The sequence below is a fragment of the Pseudorca crassidens genome, chromosome 19 (assembly GCF_039906515.1).
Source record: "Pseudorca crassidens isolate mPseCra1 chromosome 19, mPseCra1.hap1, whole genome shotgun sequence".
Taxonomy (NCBI): Eukaryota; Metazoa; Chordata; class Mammalia; order Artiodactyla; family Delphinidae; genus Pseudorca; species Pseudorca crassidens.
In genome coordinates, this window is record NC_090314.1 from 31,102,007 (window position 1) to 31,121,735 (window position 19,729).

Below are 19,729 nucleotides of genomic sequence, written 5' to 3' on the forward strand. Positions count from 1 at the left end.
CGCAATAAGAGTAGGGTACTGTAAAATAGGAACAATTAAAAGGATTACTGGAAACTAAAAATATAAGAATCAAATTTAAAAAAAACCTGAAGTTAGATGGATGAACAGGTCACACTCCATGTCTGAAGAAGTATATAGTTTGCTAGGTTGGCATCAGGCAGTGTTATATAACAAACAAGAGAATATGCCTTCGAGTCACACTTCAATGGAATCTTGCTCTGCTACTTATTTGCCAAGTAGCCTTGGAAGGTTTAAGACCGTTAACTTATCTTAGCCCAAACTGTCAAATGGAGAGGATGAGAAGAACTACCGCAGAAAATTCTCAAGATGAAATCGCAAAGGGCCATGCGTAGCATATAGAGGCTGTTACAGAAACATTTCCTGCTATTATTATTATCATTATTAAACCACAGGTTCTTTTGGCTAGAAAAGCTGTAAATCATAATACTATCATATGTTTTAGAAAAAGTACTATTCATAATAAAAGAGTTGGAGAGATAGTTATGCCTGTGACATTTATTTGCTTCATTATCGTATCTGATTTATTAACTTCAGCAAAGTTAAATGAAATGAGTGAAAACCAGTTTATCTCTTACTTCTTATGTGAACTTAAATTTATCTGTCACTTCAGTTAACACTATTTTAAGGTAATTTAAGTAAGTTAAATTTTAAGCATTAGTTATAACACATAGCTTCAGCTTCATGTAGAAAAAGGTAAGGTTTGCCTAGATGCGGTTAAATGCTGTATTCTTACTGAAATGTGCTCTATTTTAGATTTTGTCCAGGTTGCCAGAAACTTGTTTTCCTTGCATTTGGGTGAAGCAAATGTTGGTGCACATGAAATTTCCAACATATTAGACTCACAGGTAGAGTATGCCCTATAGAATTGTCTTGATTGCACTTAAATCATAAGTCTTAAATGTTATCTGTCATATATATAGGCTTTTTTTATTTTTTAAAAAAATGAATTATGCAGATGATACATGCTTTTTGGATAAATATATAAAATACAGATAATCAAAAGTAAAAATTTACCTTGATCTCCTCTATCCTCCTCTCTCACTCTTCCCTCATGCTATTCCCATCTTTAAATTTACCACAGAAAAGTACTCATATCGTAAGTGTAAACCCTCTGAAATTTTACAATCTGAACCATTCTTGTGTAATCAGCATCCACATCAAGAAACATAACGTTAAAGAAACTACCAGGACCCTGAAGTCTGTCTCCTACTCGCCAAGTTCCTTTCTAATTACTAGCGCTTGCCCTCCCCACCCCCAGTCAAGGTAACAGCTACTCTTTTGCTTCCAGCAACATAGATTGGTTTTGCTCTTTTTGTGCTTTACATAAAATGGAATTGTGAAGTCAGTTAACTTTGTAACTCATTTGTTCTACAAACCTTTGACACTTATATTGCCAAATCTTTCAGTCCTTTCTGTTATGAATTTTTGATACTGTTACATTATTAAAGAAGGTCTTCCCAATTTATATTATGTGTTAACATATCATATATAGATAACTTATTTTTGTTTATTCATGAGGTTGGGCCCCAAATGGATAACCATGTGTGCTTATTCCACGTCATTTATTCAATAACCATCCTTTTCCACTTTTACCACTAATTTGAAATACAACTTTAATACATACTAAATTGCATCTGGATACACAGCTCTGTTTCTTTCTTTTTTTTTTTTTCTTAAGCATCTTTATTGGAGTATAATTGCTTTACATTGTTGTATTCGTTGCTGCTGTATAACAGTGAATCAGCTATACGTATACATATATCCCCATATCCCCTCCCTCTTGCGTCTCCTTCCCTCCCTCCCTATCCCACCCCTCTAGGTGGTCACAAAGCACTGAGCTGATCTCCCTGTGCTATGCAGCTGCTTCCCACTAACTATCTATTTTATGTTTGGTAATGTATATATGTCCATGCCACTCTCTCACTTCATCCCAGCTTACCCTTCCCCCTCCCCATATCCTCAAGTCCATTCTCTACATCTACATCTTTATTCCTGTCCTGCCCCTAGGTTCCTCAGAAACATTTTTTTTTTTTTTTAGATTCCATATATATGTGTTAGCATACGGTATTTGTTTTTCTCTTTCTGAATTACTTCACTCTGTATGACACACTCTAGGTCCATCCACCTCACTACAAATAACTCAGTTTTTGTTTCTATTTATGACGGAGGAATATTCCATTGTATATATGTGCCACATCTTCTTTATCCATTTATCTGTCACTGGACACTTAAGTTGCTTCCATGTCCTGGCTATTGTAAACAGTGCTGCAATGAACATTGTGGTACATGACTCTTTTAGAATTATGGTTTTTTCAGGGTATATGCCCAGTAGTGGGATTGCTGGGTCATATGGTAGTTCTATTTTTAGTTTTTTAAGGAACCTCCATACTGTTCTCCATAGTGGCTGTATCAATTTTCATTCCCACCAACAGTGCAAGAGGGTTCCCTTTTCTCCACACCTTCTCCAGCATTTATTGTTTGTAGATTTTTTGATGATGCCCATTCTGACCGGTGTGAGGTGATAGCTCATTGTAGTGTTGATTTGTATTTCTCTAATAATTAGTGATGTTGAGCATCGTTTCATGTGTTTGTTGGCAATCTGTATGTCTTCTTTGGAGAAATGTCTGTTTAGGTCTTCTGCCCATCTTTGGATTGGGTTGTTTGGTTTTTTGATATTGAGCTGCATGGGCTGCTTGTATATTTCGGAGATTAATCCTCTGTCAGTTGCTTCGTTTGCAAATATGTTCTCCCATTCTGAGGGTTGTCTTTTCATCTTGTTTATGGTTTGCTTTGCTGTGCAAAAGCTTTTAAGTTTCATTAGGTCCCATTTGTTTATTTTTGTTTTTATTTCCGTTTCTCTAGGAGGTGGGTCAAAAAGGATCTTGCTGTGATTTACGTCATAGAGTGTTCTGCCTGTGTTTCCCTCTAAGAGTTTTATTGTGTCTGGCCTTACATGTAGGTCTTTAATCTATTTTGAGTTTATTTTTGTGTATGGTGTTAGGGAGTGTTCTAATTTCATTCCTTTACATGTACATAGCTCTCTTTCTAAACAAACCACTCTGTTCTGTTGATCCATTTCTCTCTGCCACTACATTATTATTTTAATTACTCTAGCTTTTTAGTTCTAGGTTCATTGTTTAGTTCTAGGTTCATTGTTATTGTTAGGTTAAGTCTAATATTTTTTTAACTTCTTGATTTTGATCATCTGCATGATCTTTAGAATCATTTTGCCATGGTAATAAAATTTCAATTGGGACTTTCTTTTTTTAATTGGAATTGCATTGAATATAGAGGGTGGTTTGGGAGAAGCGAACGTGATTTTTTTCTCCATTTATTTAGATCTTTGTTGATGTTTTGGAAAGAAAAAATATATCTTGCTTCATGTAGGTCTTAAGTATTTCTTGTTAGATCTGAATAAGTATGCTATAGTTTGATGCTATTGGAAATGGGAATTTTTTTACCATTATATTTTCTAATTGATGATTAATAAAGATTAATTTTTGAATGGTTATTCTCTGTGATGCCACTTTATTGAACTCCCTTATTCCAGTTATTTTTCAGTTATTTATCTTAGGTTTTCTAGGTAGACATTTGAAATTAATTACTTTGTCTCCTTCACAAATTTTTACTTTTTCTAAATACTGTTGAATAGGAGCTACAAAAGTGAACAAGAAATTAATTTCCATGATATTTGAGTCATTTTACATTTTTAATTTTTTAAAAGAAGCTAGCATTATCTTACTTAATTAATAAGTTTTACAGTTCACCATTGAACTGCTCAGGTTTGAACTGCATGTGTACACTTACACACGGATTTTTTTTTTTTTCCAGTGGTATATACTGCAATACTATACAATCTGAGGTTGCTTAAATCCTTAAGTGCAAAACCACAGATGTGGAGGGCCTACTGTAAAGTCATACTTGGATTTTCCACCCTGTGGAGGATCAGTGTCCCTAACCCCCCACATTGTTCAAGGGTCAGCTGTATACCATTCCAATTCTTTTTGTTTGTTTGTTTGTTTTTGTTTTGTTTTGTTTTGTTTTGTGGTACGTGGGTCTCTCACTGTTGTGGCCTCTCCTGTTGCGGAGCACAGGCTCTGGACGCGCAGGCTCAGCGGCCATGGCTCACGGGCCTAGCCACTCCGCGGCATGTGGGATCCTCCTGGACCGGGGCACGAACCCGTGTCCCCTGCATCAGCAGGTGGACTCTCAACAACTGCACCACCAGGGAAGTCCCCATTCCAATTCTTGTGAAACAGTTTAAGTAATAGAAATGTTTTCTGTTCCTTGAAGGTTTGAAAATGTTTCATATACCAAGTGATTTGGGCCTAGATCTTTCAGGAGAAGAGATATTTCCTACTTATTTTAATGTCTTCTAAGGTTGTTCTATTCAGGGTTTTGTTCTCTTCTTGAATAATTTTGTTAATGTACATCTTCCTAGAAAATTTTTCCTTTCATCAAGATATTAAAATTTATCAAACATTAACATGGAATTTTTTTAGATTTTTAATTCTTATTTTTGATGATATTGCTTTTTATTTCATAGATGTACTGCACTTTTTTTTTTTCTTTTTTTTTTGCCACACCACATGGCTTCTGGGATCTCAGTTCCCCAACCAGGGATTGAACCCAGGCCTCCACAGTGAAAGCACTGAATCCTAACCACTAGACCACCAGGGAACTCACAACACAATTTTTACAAGTAATCACACCCATAAGTTTCTATAGGTCATATTTTAATAATGACTCAACAGCATATAATGTTTCCTTATTTTAAAGTGTTTTAAATATTTTCTAGTTATATAGTTCCCTTTTGATTACTGATTTCCAGCTTAATTCCAGAGGTTAGAGAGCATATTCTATGTGGTATTGATCCTTTGACCATATACCCAGCATATAGTCAATTTTATGGAATGTTTCCCATCTTGTGGAAAGCATGTATATTCTACAGTTGTTGAGTGCAGTGCTTCCTATATGTCAGTTAGGTCACAGTTGTTAATCATGTGGTTCACATTTTCCATTTACTTTTAGAATTTTCTATTTCATTAATCTTTTTTTGGTCACCTTTTATTGTATTGTCTGTTACTGAGAGAGAGGTGTTTTATAATCTCTATTTAGTTCGGCTAATTTTCGCCTTACATATCCTAAGCCTGTATTATTAGGTGTATACTATTTAGTATTGTTGTATTCTGACAAGATATTGAATCTCTTCATTTCTAGAATGTTTCTTGCCTTAAAATCAGCTTAGTCTAATTGTGTAATGGTTGGTGGTTTGGTTTGGTTTGGTTTCCAATTACTATAAATATGGTTTTGTTGTTGTTGTTGTTTTTTAGCTGCGTTGAGTCTTTGTTGCTGTACGTGGGCTTTCTCTAGTTGCGGGGAGTGGGGGCTACTCTTCTTTGTGGTGCGCGGGCTTCTCATTGCGGTGGCTTCTCTTGCTGTGGAGCACGGGCTCTAGGTGCACGGGCTTCAGTAGTTGCAGGGCACGGGCTCAGTAGTTGTGGCACGTGGACTCAGTAGTTGCTGTGTGGCGGCTCTAGGGTGCACGGGCTTCAGTAATTGTGGTGTGTGGGCTCAGTAGTTGTGGCACACGGGCTTAGTTGTTCTATGGCATGTGGGATCTTCCCAGACCAGGGATCAAATCCATGTCCCCTGCATTGGCAGGTAGATTCTTTCTTTTTTTTTACATTTTTCTAAATTTATTTATTTATCTATTTATGGCTGTGTTGGGTGTTTGTTGCTGTGTGAGGGCTTTCTCCAGCTGTGGTAAGCAGGGTCCACTCTTCATCACGGTGCGCGGGCCTCTTACAGTCGCGGCCTCTCTTGTTGCGGAGCACAGGCTCCAGACGCGCATGCTCAGTAATTGTGGCTCACGGGCCTAGTTGCTCCGCAGCATGTGGGATCTTCCCAGACCAGGGCTTGAACCCGTGTCTCCTGCATTGGCAGGTAGACTCTCAACCACTGCGCCACCAGAGAAGCCTGGCAGGTGGATTCTTAACCACTGCACTAGCAGGGAAGTCCCATAAATATAGTTTTTAAAGTTATAATTAAGATGCAATATTAGTTTCAGGTGTACGACATTGAGAATGATATTTTTATACATTATGCAGTGATTACGACAATAAAACCAGTTATACCCATCACCATACAAAGTTGTTACAATATTTTTGACTGTATTCCCTATGTATAAATTACAGCCCTGTGACTTATTTATTTTATATCTGGAAGTGTGTACCTCTCAATCCCCTTCACCTATTCTGCATCCACTCTGCTCTGTCTCCCCTCTAGCAACCACCTGTTCTCTATTTATGAGTCTGTTTCTGTTATATTTTGTTCATTTTATTTGTTTGTTTGTTTTGTTTTTTAGGTTCCACATGTAAATGAGATCATACAGTATTTGTTTTTTTCTGTCTGAGTTATTTTACTTACCATGATATCCTTCAAGTCCATCCATGTTGCCACAGATGGCGAGATTCTTTTTTATGGCTGAGTAATAGTATGTATATATTATGTATAATATATATAACATTATATCATTATATATATATATATGTTTATATATACATACCACATCTTTATTTATTCATCCATCTCTGGACACTTAGGTTGCTTCCATATCTCGGCTTTTGTAAAGAGTGCTGCAACAAAATACATATACCTTTTTGAATTAGTGTTTTATTTTTCTTCAGATAAATATCCAGAAGTGGAATTGCTGGATCATATGGTAGTTCTCTTTTTAGTTTTTTGAGAAACCTCCATACCATACTGTTTTCCAAAGTGGCTGCAACAATTTACAATCCCACCAACAGTGCATGAGGGTTCCTTTTCTCCACATCCTCACCAACACTTGTTGTTTGCTGTCTTTTTGATAATAACCATTGTTGACAGGTGTGAGGTGATATCTCACTGTGGTTTTGATTTACATTTCCCTGATGATTAGTGATGTTGAGCACCTTTTCATGTTCCTGTTGGACATCTGTATATCTTCTTTGGAAAATGTCTCTTCAGATCCTCTGCCCACCTTTTTTTTTCTTTTTTTGATAAATTTACTTTATTTTATTTAATTATTTTTGGCTGTGTTGGGTCTTCGTTGTTGCGTTCAGGCTTTCTCTACTTGCAGCGAGTAGGGGCTACTCGTCGTTGTGGTGCACGGGCTTCTCATTGTGGTGGATTCTCTTGTTGCGAATCACTGGCTCTAGGCATATGGGCTTCGGTAGTTGTGGTGCACGGGCTCAGTAGTTGTGGCTCATGGACTCAGTAGCTGTGGCTCATGGGCTCTAGAGTGCAGGCTCAGTAGTTGTGGTGCATGGGCTTAGTTGCTCCGTGGCATGTGGGATCTTCCCAGACCAGAGCTTGGATGCATGTCCCCTGCATGAGCAGGCGGATTTTTAACCACTGTGCCACCAGGGAAGCCCCCTCTGCCCATTTTTAATTGGGGTGTCTGTTCTTTGATAATGAGTTGTATGAGTTCTTTTTATATTTTGGATATCAACACCTTATTGGATATATCATTTCCAAATAATGTCTCTCATTCAGTAGGTTGCCTTTTTGTTTTGTTGGTGGTTTCATTCTCTGTGCAAAAGCTTTTTAGTTCGGTGTAGTCCCATTTGTTTATTTTTGCTTTTGTTACCCTTGCTTGAGGAGACATATCCAAAAAAATATTGTTAAGACTGATGTCAGGGTGTGTGCTGCCTATGATTTCTTCTAGGAGATTTATAGTTTCAGGCCTTACACTTAAGTCTTAAATTCACTCTGTGTTTTTTTTGTGTGTGTGTATGGTGTAAGAAAGTAGTCCAGTTCATTCTTTTGCATGTAGCTGTCTAATTTTCTCAGCACCATTTATTGAAGGGATGTCTCTTCCCCATTGTATATTCTTGCCTCTTATGTCATAGATTAATTGACTATGTAAGTGTGGGTTTATTTCAGGGCTCTTGATTCTGTTCCATTGATCTATGTGTCTGTTTTGGGCCAGTGCCATACTGTTTTGATTACTGTAGCTTTGAAGTGTAGGTTCATGTCTGGGAGCATGATAATTCCAGCTTTGCTCTTCTTTTTCTCAAGATAGCTTTGAACAAACTGATCACTAGAAATGAAAACAAACTGATCACTAGAAATGAAATAGAATATGTAATTTAAAAAGACTCCCTATAAAGAAAAGTCCAGGACCAGATGGCTTGTTTGAATTCTACCAAACATAAAAGAAGACCTTTTACTGATCCTTCTCAAACTCTTCCAAAATACTGGAGAGGAGGGAACACTCCCAAAGACATTCTGTGAAGCCACCATACCATCACCCTGGTAACAAAACCAAAGATACCACGAAAAAAGAAAATTACAGGCCAATTTCTCTGATGAATATAGATGCAGAAATTCTCAACAAAATATTAGCAAACTGAATCCAACAATACATAAAAAAGATCATACACTGTGACCAAATGGGATTCATCCCCAGTTCACAAGGATGGTTCAATATATGCAAATCAATCAATGTGATACACCACACCAACAAAAGAAAAGACAAAAACTACATGATTATCTCAATAGATGCAGAAAAAGCATTTGACAAAATTCAACGTCCATTTGTGATAAAAATTCTTACCAAAGTGTTATAGAAGGAACATACCTCAACATAATAAAAGCTATTTATGACAAACCCACAACCAATATAATACTCAATGGTAACAAGCTGAAAGCCTTCCCACTAAAATCTGGAACAAGACAAGGATGCCCACTCTCATCACTTCTCTTCAACGTAGTATTGGAATTCCTAGCCACAACAATCAGACAAGAAAAAGAAATAAAAGTTATCCAAGTTGGAAAAGAAGAGGTAAAATTGTCATTATATGCAGATGACATGATACTCTCTATAAAAAACCCTAAAGACTCCACACAAAAACTGCTAGAACTGATAAATGAATTCAGCAAGGTAGCAGGGTACAAGATTAACATACAGAAATCGGTTGCATTTCTTTACACTAACAATGAAATATCAGAAAGGGAATATAAAAATACAATACCTTTTAAAATCACACCAGAAGAAATAAAATGGGAATAAACCTAACCAATGAGGTGAAAATCTTATATGTTGAGAACTATAAAACATTAGTAAAGGTAATTGAAGATGGTTCAAAGAAATCCAAAGATATCCCATGCTCTTGGATTGGAAGAATTAATATTGTTAAAATGGCCATACTACCCAAAGCAATAAACAGATTTAACCCAATTCCCATCAAATTACCCATGACATTTTTCACAGAACTAGAACAAATAATCCTAAAATTTATATGGAACCATAAAAGACTCAGAATTCCCAAAGCAATTCTGAAGAAAAAGAAGGAAGCCAAAGCAGTTCTGAGGAAAAAGAAGAAAGCAGGAGGCATAATCCTCCCAGACTTCATACAATACTAAAAAACTACAGTAATACAAGCGGCATGGTATTGGCACAAAAACAAATACTTACATCAATGGAACCTAATAGAGAGCCCAGAAATAAACCCACATACCTACGGTCAATTAATCTTCGACAAAGGAGGCAAGAATATAAAATGGGTAAAAGACAGTCTCTTCAGCAAGTGGGAAAGTTGTACAGCTGCATGAAATGAATGAAGTTAGGACACACCCTCACACCATACAGAAAAATAAACTCAAAATGGCTTAAAGACTTAAATATAAGACAAGACACTGTAAAACTCCTAGAAGAGAACATAGGCAAAACATTCTCTGAGGTAAATTGTACTAGTATTTTCTTAGATCAGTCTCCCAAGGCAATAGAAATAAAAACAAAAATAAACAAATGAGATCTAATCACACTTACAAGCTTTTGCACAGCAAAGGCAACCAAAAACAAAACAAAAAGACAATCTATGGGATGGGAGAAAATATTTGCAAATGATGCAACCGACAAAGGCTTAATTTCCAAAATATACAGACAGTTCATATAACTCAACTCAACAACAAAAACAAACAACCCAATCAAAAAATGGGCAGAAGACCTAAATAGACATTTCTCAAAAGAAGACATACAATTGGCCAATAAGCACATGAAAAGATACTCAACATCACTAATTATTAGAAAAATGCAAATCAAAATTATGATGAGGTACCACCTCACACCAGTCAGAATGGCCATCATTAAAAAGCCTACAAATAACAAATTCTGGAGAGGGTATGGAGAAAAGAGAACCCTCCTACACTGTTGATGGGAATGTAAGTTGGTGCAACCACTATGGAAAACATTATGGAGGTCAAACATATGTCCGGACAAAACTCTAATTCCAAAGGATACATGCACTCCTATGTTCATAGCAGCACTAGTCACAATAGCCAAGACACGGAAACAACCTAAGTGTCCATCAAAAGATTAATGGATAAAGATGCGGTACATATATACTATGGAATACTACTCAGCCATAAAAAAAGAACAAAATAATGCCATTTGCAGCAACATGGATGCAACTAGAGATGGTCATACTAAGTGAAGTAAGTCAGAAAGGGAAAGACAAATACAATATGATATCACTTATATGTAGAATCTAAAATATGACACAAATGAACCTATCTACAAAGCAGAAAAAGACTCTCAGACATAGAGAACTGACTTGTGTTTGCCAAAGGGGGTGTGTGGGAGGGTTGGACTGGGAATTTGGGGTTAGTAGATGCAAACTATTATATATAGAATGGATGGACAACAAGGTCCTACCGTATAGCACAGGGAACTATATTCAATGTCCTGGGATAAACCACAATGTAAAAAGAATATAAGAAAGGATATATATATATCCTTTATATATATATCCTAAAAGATTGCTTTGGTTATTAGGGGTCTTTTGTGGTTCAATACTAATTTTAGGATTATTTGCTCTAGTTCTGTTGAAAATGCCATTGATATTTTGATAGGGATTGCACTGAATCTGTAGATTGCTTTGGGTAGTATGGACATTTTAAAAATATTGATGCTTCCAGTCCATGAGTACAGTATTTTTTTTTTCTGTTGTCTTCAACTTTTTCCTCTGTGTCTTATACTTATCAGAGTACAGGTCTTTCACCTCTCTGTTTAAATTTATTCCTAAATATTTTATTCTTTTTGATGCAGTTGTAAATGGAATTGTTTTCTTGATTTCTCTTTCTGATAGTTCATTATTAGTGTACAGAAATGCAACAGATTTCTGTATATTAGTTTTGTATCCTGCAACTTTACTGAATTCATTTATTAATCCTAGTAGTTTTTTGGTGGCATCTTTGGGTTTTTTTTATATATAGTATCAATAGTGACAGTTTTACTTCTACTTTTCCAATTTAGATGCCTTTTATTTCTTTTTCTTATCTGATTGCTCTGGCTGGGACCTCCAATACTGTGTTGAATAAAAGTGGATGCAAGAATGAGCGTCCTTGTCTTGTTCCTGATGTTAGCAGAAATGCTTTCAGCTTTTCAATGTGGAATAGTATGTTGGCTGTGGTTTTCTCATGTATGGCTTTTATTATGTTAAGGTGTGTTCCCTCTATATTCACTTTGTGAGAGTTTTTATCTTAAATGGATGTTGAATTTTGTCAAATGCTTTTTCTGCATCTTTTTGGATGATCACATGGTTTTTATCCTCTGTTTTGTTCATGTGGTATATCACATTGTTTTATTTACAGATGTCAAACCATCCTTGAATCCCTGGAATGAATCCTAATTGATCATGGTGTATGATTCTTTTAATCTGTTGTTGAATTTGGTTTGCTAATATTTTATTAATTTTTACATCCGTGTTTATCAAGGACATTGTCCTTGATAAATTTTTTGTATGTGTGTTGTGTCTTTGTTTTTGGTCTCAGGGTAATGCTGGCCTTGTAAAATGAATTTGGAAGTGTGGCCTTCTCTTTAGTTTTTTGGAGTAATTTGAGAAGTATAGGGATTAACTCTTCTTTCAGTGTTTGGTAGAAGTTACCTATGAAGCCATCTGGATCTGGACTTTTGTTTTGGGGGAGTTTTTTGATTATGTATTAATTTCCTTACTAGTAATCAGTCTATTCATATTTTCTATTTCTTCATGACTCTTTCATGGAAGATTGTCTGTCTCTAGGAATTTATCCATTTCTTCTAGATTGTCTAGTTTGGCATATCATTTTTCATAGCATTTTCTTATGGTCCTTTGTATTTCTGTGGGTCCATTGTAATTTCTTTTTTATTTCTGATTTAATTTATTTGGAGTTTATTTTTTTCTTGATGGCTAAAGATTTGTCAATTTTATTTATCTTTTCAAAGAACCAACTCTTAGTTTCATTGATCCTTTCTATTGCTTTTTAAATCTCTATTTCATTTACTTTTGCTCTGATCTTTATTTCTTTCCTTCTACTAACTTGTTCCTCTTTTTCCACTTCCTTTAAATTTACACTTAGATTGTTTATTTGAGATTTTTTCTTGTTTCCTGAGGTAGGCCTTTATTGCTATAAACTTCCTTCTTAGAACTGCTTTTGCTGCATTGCATAGATTTTGGACAGTTGTGTTTCCATTTTCATTGTCTCAGGGTATTTTTTTAAATTTCCTCTTTGATTTCTTCATTGACTCATTGGTTGTTTAGTTGCCTGATGTTTAGTTTCCACCTGTTTTCTTTACAATTTTCTTCTTATAGTCTTTCTACTATGGTCAGAAAAGTTGCTTGGTATGATTTTAGTCTTCTTAAATTAACTGAGACTTGTTTTGTGGCCTAACATATGATCTGTCATGGAGAATGTTCCATGTGCACTTGAAAGAATGCATGTTCTGCTGTTTTTAATGGAATGTTCTGTATATATCTATTAGGTTCATGTGATCTAATGTTTTGTTTAAGGCCAGGGTTTCCTTATTGATTTTCTGTCTGGATGATCTGTCCATTGATGTAAGTGGGTTATTAAAGTCCCTTATTATTGTATTGCTGTCTACTTCTCCCTTTATGTCTGTTAACATTTGCTTTGTATATTTAGGTGATTCTGTGTTGGGTGCATAAATGTTTACAAGTGTTATATTCTCTTGTTGGATTGACCCCTTGTCTTTTGTTATAGTCTTTGTTTTAAAGTCTATTTAATCTGATATGAGTATTGCTACCCCAGCTTTCTTTTGTTTCCATTGTATGGAATCTCTTCCCATCCCTTCACTTTCAATCTATTTGAGGCTTTAGATCTGAGGTAAGCCTCTTGCAGGCAGCATATAGATGGGTCTTTTTTTTTTTTTTTCTTTAATCAGTGGCTTTTGATTGGAGCATTTAGTCCATTTACACTTAAAGTAATTATTGATATGTATGTATTTATTATCACTTTAGTTGTTTTCTGGTTGTTTTTGTAGTTCTTCTCTGTTCCTATTTTCTTCTCTTGGTTTGTTTCTTTGTGATTTGTTGGATTTCTTTAGTTTATATTTGGATTCCTTTCTTTTTATTTTTTGTGTATCTATTCAAGGTTTATGGTCTGTGGTTGCTGTGAGTGTCTTATATATTGCCCTGTGTATAGCCATCTGTTTTAAGCTGATAGTCACTTAATTTTGAAGCCATTATAAAAACACTACGTTTTTATCTTCTCCACACATTTTATGTTTTTGATGTCATATTTTACATCTTTTTATTCTCTGAATCCCTTAACTACTTACTGTAGTTACAATTGATTGTATTATTTTTGTCTTTTAACCTTTGTACTGGCTTTTTAAATGGCTGATCCCTTGCCTTCACTATATATTTGCCTTTACCAGTGGGATTTTTTTCTTCCTTCCATATGTTGTCTTATTTCTAGTTACAGCCTTTTCTTTTCTGCTTAAAGAAGGCCTTTTAACATTTCTTGTCTGACTGGTTTAGTGGTGATGAACTCCTTTAAGTTTTTGTTTATCTGGGAAACTCTTTATCTCTCCTTCAATTTTAAATGATAACCTTGCCAGATATTATATTTTATTTTATTTTTTTCTTTCAGCACTTTAAATATATTATGCCACTCCCTTCTGGCCTGTAAATTTTCTGCTGAAAAATCAGCTGATGGTCTTATGGGGTTTCTCTTGTATGTGATTAGCTATATTTCTCTTGCTGCCTTTAAGATTCCCTCTTTTGCCATTTTAATTATAATATATTTCAGTGAGAATCTCTTTGGGTTCATCTTTTTGGGGACTCTGTGTTTCCTGTACCTGAATGTCTGTTTTCTTTTCCAGGTTAGGGAAATTTTTATTTCATTTTTTTCTTCAAATAAGCTTTTATTTCTACAAATAAGTTTTTTGGCCCTTTCTCTCTTCTCCTTATGGGACCCCTATAATGTAAATGTGGTACTCTTGATGTTGCCCAAGAAGTCTCTTATACTCTCTTCATTTTAAAAACTTCTTTCTTCTTTTTGCTGTTCTGATTGTGTGATTTCCACTATTCTGTCTTCCAGATCACTTATCTATTTGCCTTTATTATCTAGTATGCTGTTATTCTCTCTATTATATTCCCTCTATTGTATTGTATTCTTCAGTTCTGATTAGTTCTTATATTTTCTAAGTGTTTGTTGAAGTTCTCACTGTGTTCCTTCATTCTTCTGAGTTTGGTAAGCATCCTTATGTCCGTTTCCTTGAACTCTTTATCGGGTAAATTATTTATCTCCATTTCATTAAGGTTTTTTTGGGGGGGTGGGGGTTTATTTTGATCCTTAGTTTGAAACATTCCTCTGTCTCCTCATTTTATTTGACTTTCAGTTTTTGTTTCTATAAATTGGGCAAAATAGCTACCTCTGTGGTTTTGAAAGAATGGCTTGTAGAGGAGCATTCCCTGTGTAGACTGCTTGTGCCTGGTGGCTTTGGCAGGCTGGATAGAGCTAGAGCAGGCAATCCATGGAGAGTGCAGCACCTGAGGCCACCTCGACAGGGTGGCTGGGGCTAGAATAGGCACAGGCTGGAGGAAGGCCTTGGTGAATGCTGCATCTGAGACCACCTTAGTGGGTTGGCTGGGGTTGGAGTTGTTGCATGCCAGGTTTGGTCCCAGGGGAGTGCTGCACTCAAATCTGCCTTGGTGGTGCAGCTCAGGCTGGAGTGGACATGGGCCGGGGGAGTCAATGGGGGAACTCAAATGATGGCAGTTGCTGGCCCCTCTGACCCCAGAGAGATCTCCAGCAGTTCCTTGCTCATTTGCAGAAGCTCTAGGGTTAGTCCAGGTGCCCTTTAAACTCCTGTTTTTTGGTTGTGTCCCAGGGTGGGCGAGTCTATGCTCAGGCCCCTTAGAAAATCTCTCCCTACTGCAGGTCAGGGTGGGGTTCTCATGGATACCACGTTTCCATCTTTACTACCCATTTCTATGTGGTCCTTCTATGTGCAGTAGCTGTCCATTCAGCCTTCAGGTCTTCAAAATAAATTTCTCTATATGTAGGTGCAGATTGGATGTGTTCGTGGGAAGAGGTGAACTCAGGGTCTTCCTATGCCACCATCTTGGACCCCTCTTAAATATTTTTCTTTTTATAAGGAAACCTATTATATAACTCTTTTAAATATATCTAATGAAATCTAATACTATAGTTTTTGGTACCCATAATTATCTTTTAAAAGAAAATTCAGGCATCAGTTCTTATTCTCAGAAATTTATCATCTTTCCTTTTTCTCTGTTAACTCTTACTTCTCTTCTATATTGCCCTAGAATGTTACCCTGATATGTTATAATTTCAAGCTTAAAAATCTTTCATTGATCACCCTATCATTTTGTTACCAAAAAATTTAGGTAAATTGTAATATATTTATTTCAATTTACTATGTTCATTAGATTTTACATATTAAAATTTTCTTCTGATTTGAGTAGTAATTATGTTATTGATTCACAATCAAAAAATATAAATATGATATAAATTTTGTTAAATTATTTTATAAAGGTAATTTTTTTAATGTAAATTCATATTTCAGTGGGATGGAAGGATTATTTTCAGTCCAGCTCTGTCATTTATAAGATTTCCATATTTGCATGGGCATTTCTGAGCTCTTTATTCTGCTGGTTTATTTGGTTTCATAAGTCTTGATATCTGCTAAGACACACTTTTCCACCTTGTTCTTCTTTTCAAATATTACTTTGGCTTATCTTATCTGTATGCATTTTTGCCAAAATCTTGCTACGTTGAATTTATAGACTATTATAACTGATGAACCTACACTGACACATCATAATCACCCGAAGTCCATAGTTTACATTACAGTTCACTCTTGGTGTATACATTCTGTGTGGGTTTGGACAAATGTATAATGACATGTATCAATCATTATTGTATCATACAGAGTATCTTTATTACACAAAATATTCTCTGTTCACTGCCTGTCATCTCTCCACAACCTTGCCCCCCACCCATAGCAACCACTGATCCTTTTATTGTCTCCATAGTTTTGCCCTTTCCAGAATGTCATATACTTGGAATCATACAGTATATAGCCCTTTCAGATTGGCTTCTTTCACTTAGTAATATGCATTTAAGGTTTCTCTGTGTCTTTTCATCTCTCTTATCTGGATGTTTATTTACCCATTTACCTATTGAAGAACATCTTGGTTGCTTCAAATTTTGATAATTATGAATAAAACTACTATAAACGTCATGTGCAGGTCTTTGTGTGGACATAAGTTTTCAACTCCTTTGGGTAAATACCAAGGAACTCAATTGTTGGATCATATGGTAAGAGGATGTGTAGTTTTGTAAGAAACTGCCAAACTGTCTTACAAAGTGGTTGTACCATTTTGCATTCCCACCAGCAATGAATGAGAGTTCCCATTGCTGAGAATGAGAGTTTCCAAAGACCTGGTTGTTTGGAAACTCTCAGGAGATTACCTAGTTCACCCAGAATTGAAGTGCTGATTTAGCAGATCTGATTTACTCTAAATGTAGCATTTAGAGTAGGAAGACTGAAGCTGTAAGAGCACGGTTCTCCTTCCACTCATCCAGGTGTTTTGTTTTTATCTACCTAATGTTGATAGCAGAACACTGTTTTCTAATTGCCAAAAAGTATTAAAAGCTACCATATCCATTTATGATGAGGAAAGGCAAAGGTTGTTGGGTGGCTTACAATATAAGTCAAGTAGGGAATTCAGAGTACTTTGTATAAGCATACAAAACTTTCTTAGCAACTGCAAAGAAATACTCATGCTCCAAATTAGTAATTTACTTCCTTTTTGCCAATATGATTTTAGGGCAGATAAGAATGTATTCAATCTGTGGCGTTTTGATAGCAAAAGCAAAGTGCTGGTGGTAATGGTGCAAGGCCCACATGCCAATAATTTCCTGTTTGTGGCTTCAAATCAGATATTGTGCAAGAGTCATTATATCAGTTTACAAGAATTCTTTTGTTGTATTCTGCTTGTCAACACACAAAAGAATCCCCATAAAATGACCTGAATCCACAAATCCATAGTAAGAATGCATTTTACTTCACCACACTCACATATGTAACTGAAACAAAAGTCTCAAAGCATTACTTACCTTTTCTACATCCTTCTGTTCTTATTTAATATTCAATTTTATTTCATTAAATATTTGGTCTTATAGTTTACTAATGAGTTATGCACCACAGTTTGAAAATACTGTAAAAATCATTACTTGTCAAACAGCTCACCAGAAACAAATTTTTAAAAATATATTTTTTAGTATTTTTCCCAATTTTTTTTTTTAGTTGAAAAACAGTATAGTGCCTCATGTGAAATAATATATCAATTAATCTGAGGTCATGATGCTGACATGACATTCTGTGAAGGTGAGGAAATTCCCCTCTGGTCACCCCCTCAACCATCTCATCTTAAACAACAGAGTCAGATTTTATAATCCATCTGTTAGGGATGCTTGTTTTTTACCCATATGTTTCCCTTTTTTTGGCTTGTATTTTTCTTAATTTATTTTTTAAAAATATTTTTATGGAAGCATAATGGACACAGTAATAAATAGAATCATATAGATGAACTTATTTGCAAAAGCAGAAATAGAGGCACAGATGTAGAGGACAAATGTATGGACACCAAGAGGGTAAGGGAGGGGTGGGATGAATTGGGGGATTGGGATTGACTTATATACACTACGACGTATGAAATAGATGACTAATGAGAACCTACTGTATAGCACAGGGAACTCCACTCAGTGCTATATGGTGACCTAAATGGGAAGGAAATCCTAAAAAGAGGGGATATATGTATACGCATAGCTGATTCACTTTGCAGTACAGCAGAAACTAACACAACATTGTAAAGCAACTATACTCCAATAAAAATTAATAATAGTAAAAAAGAATCATACAGTATGTACTCTTTTGTAACTAGCTTCATTTGCTGATCATTCTGTCTGACTCATAAGATTTCTTGAGATACTATCTTTTAAGAAGAAAAAATTGCTGAGCCAGTATAGTCAGTCCTACTTTTGTTTAGTTGACAAAAAACTTTTGGTTTTGGAATAATATGGCGCGTTTAGAAGCAAAAATATAATTATCTTTCTGTGATTCTAGTCATCATTGCTATATTAAAAAATTCACACAGTGCTATACCTGTGATTGGCACAAGATTACACCCAGAAAAGGCAAGGTTGGAGCCTACATCTATCAGTATTCTAAAATTAGCAACAGCAGACTGTAGTCCATGATATTGTGATGGCTTTACCACACTAATCAAGTATCATAAATGGATTATATTAAAATCACAGAACACCACAAGTATCTGAATGTAGACTTTTCACAATTGGGGTTCGTGCTATATCAATTAGGTGGATTGCATTTTAACAAGTGAAATAGAATAGAATGGAAAATATCAAAGTAAACTGTATATAATAAGAATGATAATATTTCATTGATATAAATGGTATTTCTCACTATGTGTAGCAGTAAATACTTTATAGCCACTTCACTATATACTCATCCGTAAAACAGTAAATGTATATTGAACAACTACAGTGTGTGTGGCATTGTGTTAGGTGCTCCAGCACATGTTATTAAGATAAATAAAACTGGAGCCTGCCCCTCAAGGAATTTAGGGTATAATGTAAAGAAATTTACAAATAAGATTTAAAAATGCATTGTGTGATAAGGCCATAGTAATAATAGAGCTTAGAACATTAAGAGAGGATTCATAACAGAGTTGGCATTTGAGTGAGTTTTGAATGATAAATAGGATTTTATCTGTTCAAGAGGTGAACAGAGAATGATAAGCGTTTTTATTAACATGAAAAACAATATGTATAATATGTTGGTAAGCAGAGAGTAATCTATGTTTTAAATAAGATAATTGGGTACATGCAGGTCAGTGAAGGAAGAGTAAATATTAAACTTAGAAATTTGTACCTGTGGTAAGTGAGGAGCCATTAAGGAGAATAATGACATGATCAAAGTGGTATTTTAGAAATAGTAATCTTAAATAGTGTTGGTTATCTTGGAAGGGATTAACATGGTGGTTGGTAGTCTAGACTACCAAATATGGAATAATAAAGAGCTAAACTATGGTGAAGATGAGGAGAATGGAAAGGAATGGTGAGACAGATCTAAGATATTTACTGAAACAAGTATCTCGTCAATGAGGCTTGCATTTGGATGTCAGAACCAAGGGAGAATGAGTTAAAGATAACTCTGAAGTTTTTATTCGGATGATTAATGACATGTTGTTACTTTTACTGGAAAGAGAATAAGAAGAGAAAGGTAGAGAAGATGATGGGTTGTGTTTTGGAAAGAGTAAGTTCAAGATGCTGACAGGTATAAATAACCAAAAGGCAATTGGAAATAAGGAACTGGACACCAGGAGAGGGA

The 19,729-nt window shown here is 35.4% G+C and overlaps 1 protein-coding gene across 9 annotated transcripts in view; it reads left to right on the plus strand.

The window, feature by feature from the left end:
- STXBP4 (syntaxin binding protein 4) overlaps positions 1-19,729 on the plus strand; it is a 193,437-nt gene that overhangs the window by 59,600 nt on the left and 114,108 nt on the right. For all 9 annotated transcript variants that reach the window (XR_010937457.1, XM_067715611.1, XM_067715616.1 and 6 more), the window contains one exon: positions 775-866. Coding sequence is in view for 8 of the 9 variants with exons in the window: in XM_067715611.1 (XP_067571712.1) it covers positions 775-866 (92 nt within the window). In the remaining variant the exon portion in view is untranslated. The remainder of the gene's footprint in view (positions 1-774; positions 867-19,729) is intronic.